General features: G+C 52.7%; 3 protein-coding genes across 3 annotated transcripts; 1 reads left to right on the forward strand and 2 right to left on the reverse strand.

The window, feature by feature from the left end:
* Window positions 1-1,501: 1,501 nt before the first annotated feature.
* Window positions 1,502-3,055, forward strand: J7T55_008628 (uncharacterized protein; the record flags this gene model as incomplete). The annotated part of the gene is made up of 5 exons (XM_053138965.1): window positions 1,502-1,573; window positions 1,649-1,792; window positions 2,165-2,246; window positions 2,309-2,877; window positions 2,939-3,055. 5 exons carry the CDS (start codon window positions 1,502-1,504, stop codon window positions 3,053-3,055), a joined length of 984 nt encoding a protein of 327 aa, XP_052997903.1.
* A 1,896-nt stretch (window positions 3,056-4,951) lies between these two features.
* J7T55_008629 (uncharacterized protein) lies at window positions 4,952-5,691 on the reverse strand (the record flags this gene model as incomplete). The annotated part of the gene is made up of 2 exons (XM_053138966.1): window positions 4,952-5,527; window positions 5,605-5,691. 2 exons carry the CDS (start codon window positions 5,689-5,691, stop codon window positions 4,952-4,954), a joined length of 663 nt encoding a protein of 220 aa, XP_052997904.1.
* Window positions 5,692-10,458: 4,767 nt separating this feature from the next.
* Window positions 10,459-10,887, reverse strand: J7T55_008630 (uncharacterized protein; the record flags this gene model as incomplete). The annotated part of the gene is made up of 1 exon (XM_053138967.1): window positions 10,459-10,887. One exon carries the CDS (start codon window positions 10,885-10,887, stop codon window positions 10,459-10,461), a length of 429 nt encoding a protein of 142 aa, XP_052997905.1.
* Window positions 10,888-10,950: the final 63 nt, after the last annotated feature.

The following is a 10,950-nucleotide window of genomic DNA, read 5'->3' on the forward strand; positions in this document are numbered from 1 at the left end:
GAATGCAAGATGACTGTTATGTTGCAGAGCAAGACCTTCTCAGTCTCTGGAAGTGAAACGTAGAAGTCCAATCCCATCAGCACAGTTGTAAAGAACAGCAATCTTTTTGCGTTCCTCTTGACCATTTGTGGCCTGACCACATGTCCCCGATCCTATTCCTGCGGACCTGCACGTAGCGCACTTGACTGTGTTACTGTAAACAGAAGCCCACTTTCCCTAAATCGACTCCAATGTTGTTTTTAATATCCGTGATGGTTGACATCTGGATCAAGTCAATCGGTCAGGATCGGTAGACCAAGCCCATCACCACCTCGCCCCGCCCCAAGGAGCTCGTTCGCCACATTTTGTAAGTTGTTTCGCCAGAAAACCTCTCGTGATATGATGCTGCCGATGTTCAGCCTCGGTCTGCCCGATGCTTCCCCAAATAGAGCGAGATATCTTCTTGATCCTCCTCTCCCGCTCGAATTTACAGTGGCTGTGGCTGTCCTACGGTGAGCGTGGCTTGTAGGTGTCGTGGGATGGCTGATGGGCTTGCTGTCGACTAATCCAGGCCAATGTCTGTGCTTCCCCGGTGCCACAAATAGCATCCGAAAGCCACAACTTTCCCTCGGATCTGGTTTTCCTTCAAGTTTGAGCACGTTATTAGCGCAGAATCAAGACAAGATGGTTCCCAAAAAAGACTTGAAATTTGCATCAGAGATGTTCTCTAAGAGAGTCGAAGTGAAGGAGCATGTGTGACCAGCGATCGAGAATTCCCACGAGTGTACCCGAGGCTTCTTCGTATATCGCGAGTATCACAGCTCATTCCCTTTAAAACGGCACGCTACTAATACCACATCCTTCGGTCTGCAAAGCAGTACCTGCTCATGGTTGCGCAAGCCTGACTGATTTCACGAATCCCAGCATGGACTCATGATTTCAAAGGAGGACATTCAGTTTGGAAAATGCAGGGCTGAGTAAGCCATATATCACTTGATTATGTGGGTTCCAGAACAAGTGGTTCAATTGAGTTGAGACACGCGAGCCACTGTGACCGGAAATACCAATTCGGAAGACCACACTGCACGAAACATCCCGACTGGGCAACAATGACATAAACGTGAGGGGATTCGATAGTGGTTCTGCGCGTGGGAAACTATCGAAATCGCCATGTGGGAATGGTGTGCACGACACCTCACAGTCATCAATCCTGCATGTGATGGTTGCAGGGTATGGCCAATGTTGTGATTATCTCAGTCAGGCAGTCCCACACCTTGGGTCGGGGCCGCATTCTCACACAACTCGCCGCCTCATCGGTTATGGCCGGTACTCTCACATTGTTGCGCCGAGATGACCGAGTCCTGTCCTGGCGTGCTCTCTTGCAGCCTACTTGATCGACGGGAGCACCTCTGCCCGTCGTCCTGTCGCCGACCTATCCTCCCATGCATACATACTAGTCTTGCCGCAATTTAACGCCCAGAGGGTCTGCACTCGAGTCCTGTCAGTTTCGTCAAGCAATGCAATGTCTTCCTCCAATAAGTCACTCGAGGCACTTATCGCACAATATGCCAGCATATCCAAGACAGCATTTAGGGTGGGCAATTTCCCTTAATGCACTCCTGCGGCTTCTCTATTTGCCAGAAGTAGCTGACAAATTGTACATAAATAGGCGACTGCTGGTGTTTTCTACGGCATCGCAGTACTCTCGGTCCTAGCTAGGGGTGTAATACGCTTCACGACCCGTCGAAATCTTGCACTCGACGACTACCTCTTGTTTGCAGCGTTCGCCTTTCTCACCACCGTGACGGCCTTGGTATATTACCTGCTTGATAGCATATATCTAGCTACTGCCGTGGAGAGAAATCCTGCTGTTTTCTTCCAATTCAGCCAGAAGCAAACACAGCAACTCTTGAGCCAGGCCCTCAACGAAAACATATTCCTACTTCTAGCCTGGACCACCACATTTTTGGTCAAATTTTCTTTCCTTGCCTTCTTTAAACAACTAATACGGAATGTGGAACGGATTCAGAAGTATTACTGGGGCATTGTCATTTTTACTATAATAACGTGGATGTTCCTCACCTCAGAGGCTTTTATTCTATGCTCTGATTTTGGAATAAATGCCAGTAAGTATGCAATCTTGGACTGTCTTGTTCTGTACTAAATCCCCCTGACAATAGTAAAGTGCTGGTCACCCACCAAAAATACACTATATGTCTCTATGACTGGCCTCGTAACAGGCCTAGACGCACTCACCGATATACTGAGTATGTTACCATTTCATGCCTCCTAAACGTATTTATGCATCATAACTAACAGCATATTCCAGTCGTGAGCATCCCCATTATCGTCCTCTATCGCGCACGGATGCGCACTTCGCAGAAGATCAGTCTCGGCATATTTTTATGCCTTTCTCTCGTGATGGTGTGCCTAGCTATCATTCGAGCAAGCAAAGTCCATGGAGCTGTTTCCATTGATGTGGTCTGGGTGTTCTTCTGGCAGTACATGGAGACTGTGGTCGCTGTGATAATGGGCTCACTCACCGTCGTGCGCAACCTCCTTGTCCACCAGACCAAAAGTAACCATAATTCACCGGCAGCACCTGGCGGTTCTGGAGGCCGAAATCCACGAGCCGCCTACCGGATGGGGTTGCTGCGCAGGCACAAGGAGAAAAATATCGACAATTCCACGCGAGGTCTGCCTGAGGTGCCGGCGCCTACTCTGTCGGGTCTGCGGACATTTATCAGACGCAATAACCGTGATCCCGGCCTCGACACTCAAGCAACACAGGCATCGACTCTGGTACAAGATGAAACTTACTACATGGCCCCTAGCATTGAGCAGTCGAGGATCGACCCCGAGGAACAAGGATGGGAGCATCATCAACACATTTACCAGGTGAGGTTTTTTACTTTCCGCGACGCTTTGATGCTGTACAGACACTTACATGATGTTGCAGACCCCGCCTCGAACACGTGCCCGAGTATGGGGCTCGCTGCAAGGAGACTCGACAATTCAACCGTCCATGACAACCACTTGTACCAGTACTACCTTGAACGATCGGGACCACTATTAGCGCTCAAGATTATGTTTATTGTAATTATTTAGGCTGTGAAGCTGTGTTTTGAGTGCATGTGGACACCAGCTCCTACGGTGGAGTGTCCCCTGTCATGTATATAATTTCAATATAAAGCCTTGATTCAAACAGACCGCTGCGCCCAATTTGACTTTGTGTCTTTCGCGGAGAGCTGGACTCCTTAAACAAATAAGGAAACCCTTGTTACTGAACTTCACCAGATATTATTCGCTTGAATAGGACTTTCGGTGGTATTATCGAGGTTTATGAGAGAGACAAGATTGATTTCGATTGCAGAGAGACTTCCAGACTTACGTCCAGTGCTAGTGCTAACATGGATACAAGAGTAAGTTTCAATCTTTACTTGAGTACCAGCAAAAGGCTACATTCAGACATGTTGAAATGGGCAGTCTAAGGGGATTAGTGTCAGCTCAGCAGAATATTGATGAATTGTGTTTCGCGTTCAGTAGGCATTTTAAGTGTAGCATCCGTGGAAATACAACCTTGCAGTCGAATCTCGCGAAACTTAATCTCTAAAGCGATATCAACTCCTATACACCAGTCACTGAAGACGTACACGCGGATAGGCACTGTGAGAAGAGAGGACGTCTTCGTACGCGCGAACAGTCTTGCCCCGGCATTGCAATCACTTGGAGACTCACTCGACACGAAACACGTATGTCAATCACTAGTACAAGACGACAGCATCAGATCTATGATTGTCTTCATGTTGAAAAGTATAAATTGGCAAATAGTTTGAAGCAGACTGTCTGTTGAGAGATGAACATCAACACAAAATCAAAGAAGCTTGAAAAAAATCTGGAAAATGTGATACCCCCACGAAGTCAACTACCACCAACCGTCGTTGGCACCCCATACCATGTCTAACAATCAGTCCAACTCTGGAGCATCTGGAGGGTCATCAACTGGTGGTGGCTCGAAAATTACCTATGTCAAGATGCCTGGCCCCCCTCAAGGTCCCGGGTTCCATAAGTACCCTTGTTGGTGTATGTATCGTGGCTGCGGATGTCAGAGATATCACTATGTGAATAATCAGTACTGCGTGTCATGTGTGGTGAGTGATTTCAAAATATTTCTCAAAATCCTATCTAAGGCAAAGCTCATACTAACATTTATATAGGCCAAGGGTTGTCGGGGCGTCTATGGGGACATTGTTGTTGTGGCCCGTTGAGTGCAGAGGAACAGAACGCAGAGGTTGTCTTCAATACCGGTGTTATTGCAACCACGCAGGGGATTTCACAAGAAAGTAGCTAGGGGTGTCAGTTCTTCTTACCGCTAGCAATGTTCTGAATGAGACAACCATAAGATGACGACTCGTTTCATACCTCCCTCAACTCTGTCACATCTCTTGTGTATATGCGCATATTGGGCATGTGACATGAGGTGAATTGAACGATAGCTTGCTCCGCGCAATATATCCGTAGGAATAGACCCAGCCACATGGAACTTTACACAGAATTTTGCAGACTAGTTAACACTCACCTGCTGCACCCAGTTGTTAGACAGGAACTCAGGCAGAGCCGGATAAGAGCTTTGTGGGCAATGCAACCAAGACTGGAGTGCCGGGAGCACCTTATAACTCCGTGGCAGAGACAACGACACATGACACAGTTGGACTGCAAGTTTGGAGGGTATGAACGGACAGGTTAAAATTGGTCAAATTCGAGGAGACCAAAAGTCATGACACATTGTGTTCTTAGGTTCTTGCGAAGCCCTCATCCATGACAGCTGGCTACCCGCCAACGGTTCCGGGTCCACCACCATGGCAAGCTTATGCCTCCAGAGCAATAGTTGAGACTTCCGAACAAAATATCCAAGCTCACCAGGACAATACAGAAAGCCACCCCAGACGGGCCCCAGCCCCTATGACACAACCTAGTCAGAATCACTGCTCGACGAGGAGCTACCGCTCCCCCTCCGCTTGTGATGGCCGTGCTTCTTCTCTTTCTTGTGCTTTTTGTCCTTCTTGTCCTTCTTCTTCTTGTCGAACTTGTTCTCAAGCATGTTCCCGCCAATAGCACCTGCGATCGCAGCTCCGACCGAGGCAAGCCCGCCACCTCCGGCCGAGTGGGCCGCGTACCCGGCAGCGCCGGCCCCGAGCACTGTCCCCATCAGGCCGCGGTCATCCTGCTGCCCGGGCTGGCCCGGGGCGCCTCCTCCGTGCTGCTGGCCGTAGGGGGCACCGCCGTGCGCGGCCGGTGGGGCGCCGTATGAGCCCTGGGACTGGTGGCCGTACTGCTGCTGCTGCTGCTGGTGGCCGTGCTGTGGGGCGTACTGTGGCTGCTGAGGAGGGTATTGCTGGCCGCCGCCGTAGCCCTGATGCTGTGGCTGCTGCTGGTATGGGGCGGGGCTTCCGCCGTAGCCGCCGTGCTGGGGGCCAGAGCTGTAGCTTTGCTGAGGGGGTGGGTTGTATCCGCCCTGGTTGTAGGGGGAGTGGGAGGGGGCGTAGCCCTGAGTGTCCGAGAGTGTCAGTGAGGATCTGTCATGTCTGTGTCGTGCCTACAGCTGGGATTGGGAATGTCGCATACCTGTTGTCCGTAGCCCTGGCCACCGTACTGCTGTTGCTGGTGGTGTCCGCCGCCGCCACCGCCAGAGTAGTAATCGTTGGCAGACATGATGTTATGTTGATATCGCGAAAGAGGTCGATGGCTTGGCGATTAGGTGCCGAGGAGAGCGAAATAAGCAGGGGAGGAGGAGGAGGGGTTAGGTCTGGCAGTTTGTGAGCGACTGGGTTATAAGAGGAAGGGCCGTCACGTCAGTCAGTCAATCAAGCCAGTCACACGGGCGGCCGACAGGAAGCAGCCGAGATTGCGGGCATGATGAGTGAGTGCGGATTGCGCCCCCTTCAAAGCGCGCCATTCCAGGGCCTGGGGAGGCAAGGTTCACCCCTCAGCTGAGCACCTAGGCCAAACCAGCCAGCCAACCTTGCGCGGCCTGCGTGTTGCAGTATGGGCCAGCCGGCCTGGCACAAAGGCCGACCAGGTGCGCCTCCGACTCCGCCTCCCGCCTGGCCGCTTTTGCTGCGGTCATTGTGTGGTTGGGCTGGGCTGGCTTACATGTAGAATCCGGAGACCAGAATCCATAGGTTGGATCTGGAGGAAGGATTGGGACCCGTCAGGTTGCAGTGATGTCAGCAGCTGCTTGGACCCTGACCAAGCTGCCAGGGGGGCAGGGAGGCCAATTCGTCACTGCATCCACCGCATTGCATGCAGGTCAGCCTCCCGAGGCCCAAGGGTTCTCGCCTGCCGGGGTCGCCTACGTCGCCTACGCACAGGATCGCCACACCTGCAGCAGCTGAGGCCTCAGTCCAGAGATAGTGGTTCGCCAAACACTTTGTTTCACATCCCGCATGTGTTTATACTTTGGCTACAATAATGAAGCCCCCCCCCATCCTTCCGTTATTTCCGAAGAGCTGCAGCCCATTCATTTGCCTGGCCCTCGGATTGATCAACGTGCAACCTAACTAACACTTGCCTTTTATTCGAGTCAGTCCTCAATTTCCTCACGGGTTTGCTTCTCCGCTGAAATGTTCCGTTTCAATGTCACAACCACTCAGTAGGCCTGGTCTGGCCTCAAGCGAGAGAGAGAGAGGCAAAGATTCCCATATTGTACGTTTGATGTCCATCTAACGTGTCGATCAGTCCATGAAAGCCCCTGCCGAACCGCACGCCAGTTCGCGCGCGGATACCGCGTCTCCTGATTGATTCGTGCAGAGAACAGCCACACATCTCGCTCAACAGGTCTATCGACGTCCTCCTATGCGCAGTGTAACTAGTGGTCGTCCTCGACCCAGGCCAGGCCAGGCCGCTTGATGGGCCACGCTAGCCACACTCAAGACGCGGCAGCAGAGAAAAGTCTCTTCCTGCACGTCATTAACAGTCCACGTGCTTTGTGCATCCTGTTGTACGAACGATATCCACGACGTCCCTCCCTCGGGCTTGGGCCTATTGCGCGGTACGCATCACAGTCTTGTAGCGTAGCATTGACACGCAGGGCGGTCGTCTCCACCGCGGTGGGTAGACTGTACCGTGGAACCGGGAGAGGGTATCCCTCCCTCTTATGAGACATGAACCGCTTCCTCCGTCCTCGAGGCCCGAAGGCTGACAGCTCGTGTTCCCCGACGTTGTCTCTGCGCAAGTACCCGGCCGAATCCTGTCACGCGAGCCGCAACTCCCAAGGATTGGCCTGAACCCGAGAGAGGTGTCATTGTTGCGACCGTTGAACCGCCGAGCAGTAAGTGACCTGTGCTAGTAGCACAGAGGGACGGCCCGAAAGCTCTGTGAAAATCCTATAGTCTACCCTATTGGTCTTAGTGGATGGAGCAATGGGACGACTTGGAGATCCTCGAGCCTAATTCATGTCTCGGCATGGCGCTCAGCGTCTATGTTGCGGCCGTTGCGACATGGGACAGGAACAGGAGATGCCGGCGCTTTGGACACCTCGGCTGGCATTGCTCTCTACCTCCCACCATCATTTAAGAAAATCCCAGACACTGGAACTCACCGGTCAACTCACCTATGGGGCCCTCACACCATCATGCCCGCCAGAAACTCGAATCTGGCCGCGTCTCTTCCCTGCCTCCTGCATAGCAGAATCACAGATATGCAGACTGCGAAAGGGGCCCCGCCAAATCGGAGAGTCGCCCTCTATCTTTGCGCCCTACTTGGCACAAGGTTCACCGCTACTCATCTCGATGCCACCGTAGGATCTGATCAACGACGCTCATAGTGTACTAATCCCGTCTCGTATGTAACTTTAAGACGAGCGCAGGACCGTGAGACCCGCCGACGGATCTGCAATGCTGGTCGATCCAGAAGAGGAAATGTCGAGAAACCCGGCACCGCGCCGCACTGCGTCCAAAGTTCAATAGAACCGGTCGGCTTCGTTCGGCAATGCTATTGACAGGCTCTGCTGAGCTGAGCATGTGCGTTGAGCCGTGTGTAGGATTTCCTGTGCATGGATCACCCCGTTGAGGTTCTTCCAGGCCGAAGCCACATGAACGAATCTTGAGTGGATGTGCAAAGTGTCAGCTCCAACGCATCGTCAGCTGCTGTGATGCCCGAGTATTCGGTTACACGGCTGAGAATGGCATGTCGCTGCTCGGGTCGCTCCCATACTTCGCCGCGGTTCTAGAATCGTTCAGACGAAAAGAGAGCTGTCCGCCGGCTGCTCCTTCTTCGTTGGGCGGCGCGGTACTCAATCTCTCCAAGAAAGCGCCACGAGCCGCCAGTGCCCCTCAAATTGGGATTCGCGTACCGAGCCGTTGGGGCAAAGAGCCGTGGATGCGTACGTTTCAGGCTGTCCCATGTCGTACCGTGGTCTGCAGGATGTGGAAATTTGCCGTCCTCACACTGGTCACCTGCGCCATCAGTGACACCCACACTGCCAGGTACAAGATGTCGGATGGATTGAAGGGCCCAAGCTCAGTCGACGACAGGGGTGTCAATCCCTGATATAGGTGAGGACGTCTCCTCGTTGAACAGCCTTGTGCCGTCCATAAATCGCAATATTTTCCCCAAAAGCTTCGTTATTTTGGTAGAGGTTCGTGCCTTCAGCTTTCACTCTTTTCATGAGACTCTTTCCCTGAACCAGTCAGCAGATCGTGGTCACATAAAGCACAGATATTCTGGGACTGACCAACCCTCAACCAGGCACAAGTCCACCTCAGCAAGGAGCCTTACTGGCGGCAACAACCACTCGACTTCTCGACGTTAATTAAGCGTGGCCAGATGAGGCACGAAATCCAACAACCCACAAATCGCATGAGCGACAAGTGGTGTGACCACCATTCCCTGGGTTGTCCATATAGAACATCCTCTGGTGTAGACCTGTGCGATTTGTGCAAGGCGAACAAGTGTCCTCACCCGACAGTGGGCACCAATCTTTAGGGAAGAAGCAGTCCGTTAAATGTATTCGTGGGCGTCAGACGGCAAGCGAGTGTCGAGGTCCTTGGGGGAATTAGCTCCCACCTAATCGACCGCCGAGAGATATGTCTTGCGGCTGAGCTCACGCATGGATGGGGTGCCTGGCGTGATGGACGAGGAAGGAGAGCTGCCTCGCTCAGGCTTCCAGAGGATAGCATCGAGGCATTTATGGAAAGGTGCATTTGATAGGAGATATCGACCACTTGGGCGTCCTGACACAAATCGGTGAAAGGGAGAAGAGCCACTGAACAAGTGCTCCGGAAACCCTAGCGAGGGGTTAATGGCGTAATGTCTTCTTTGTGAGGAGGCCTTTGGTTGGCCGGCCTTCTTCCATAGCAAAATTCTGATTTGGTACGGCACTGCTTTGGTGTTTGGGACTTTCGTTTGTGGCGAGGATCAAGAGGTGTGGTCAACTCGCCTCTCAATGTGCTCAAGTACTGAGCCATTCGCATCTAGTACTTGAGGGAGTGGAAGGCAAAGCGGTAGATCTATCTGGATGGAAGGAAGGAGGGACAGAGGGCAGCCGAATAACCATCAATTTATCAGTCTGGCAACAATGGAAGGAGAAAGGTTGTGTCTGGGGAGAAACAACCGTGGTAAAGGAACAGGAGCGACCAATGCTAACTCATCTATTTCATTGCAGCACGCACATGTCACTCCGCCTCCCAACGGCCCAACGTGTCACATCGAACCCACAGTAATAGTCAAATGGATCTCAGTTAACCAACATATTGAGCAAGGAGGTCCCTGTCCGCTATCCTGACCTGCTAGTCTGTGACGCAAATGATATACCCTGAGGCATAGCAAATAATACGGACGTGCCAGATCCCCGGCTGAGGCGCACGGCGCACGGCGCACATCGGTACCAAGCGAAAAAGGCAGGGAACTGGTCTCAAGCATGAAGGGAAATAATAGCGTGTGGAGTTAGGCAAGTTAGACAGCCTTAGTAGCAGATCATTCATTTCGTGTCGAGCGCCGTGTGCTCGGTCTCACTGTGGAGAAAGGTACGAAACTATGCAACATGAAGCCCTTGAACTGCTTGCCGCCCCTCGTTATATCTCCGTAACGCTTGCTTCCCTATGCGGTGATCAGGTTCTTGGGACCAAAACTTGTCTCTTTTCCAGCGTTCTATGGCGAGTGATGATAGTCCAAATTACGACGAAAAAAGGGTAGGATCGCGCCAGCCAGTGGCCAGCTGATGATGATGAATCCAACAAGAAGGATAGATAGAGTGAAACAAATAAAACAGGCAAAGAAAAAGATGATGCATCGTGGTATCACAAGTCTTGTCGTTCCTCTCCCCCCGCCGACCAAGAAACCCCAAATCGTCTCGTTCCCCCGAGAAATTAAAAAGCGCTTATCATTGACCCCATGGCTGACGTGAAGGCTGAAGCGAAAAATTAAGTCGATGGTTGAGCTGGGCCTTTGGCTGGCCAGCGTACCAAAGAGACCTCAGCTTTAAACGAGCATGGCCATGGCTCCCAGGGCGCCCAGGAGCAGACCGCCCTGCAGCGACTGCACGCCGGCGACGGCGGCGGAGCTGGAGGAGCTCGCGGCAGCAGAGCCGGTGGCGCTGCTGCTCTCGCCGGAGGACTCAGTGGCGGTAGCAGAGGCCTTGGTAGAAGTGTGCAGGACGCCGGTTCCAGAGGCGAAGCCAGAGGCGGTCGAGTTGCCCAGCGGGAAGTAGGTGGACGTGGTCGGGGTTGCGACGGGCACGCTCGTGTTGGCCACGGCGGACGAGATCAGGCTGCTGGAGCTGGTCGCCGAGACCTTGGTGAGGGTCACGCTCTTCGTCAGGGAGGTGGTCAGGACGGTGGTTGAGTCCTGGGCGGAGACAACTGAGGCGCCGGCGGCCAGGACGGTCAGGAGGATGTTTGAGATCTGCATCTTGAGAGGGATCTTGTTGGTGATTTGAAGGAAGTGGGTGCTTCTTGTCAAGAGATTTCGGAG

Source organism: Diaporthe amygdali (assembly GCF_026229845.1).
Source record: "Diaporthe amygdali strain CAA958 chromosome Unknown NODE_4_length_2575358_cov_65_588622, whole genome shotgun sequence".
NCBI classification, from domain to species: domain Eukaryota; kingdom Fungi; phylum Ascomycota; class Sordariomycetes; order Diaporthales; family Diaporthaceae; genus Diaporthe; species Diaporthe amygdali.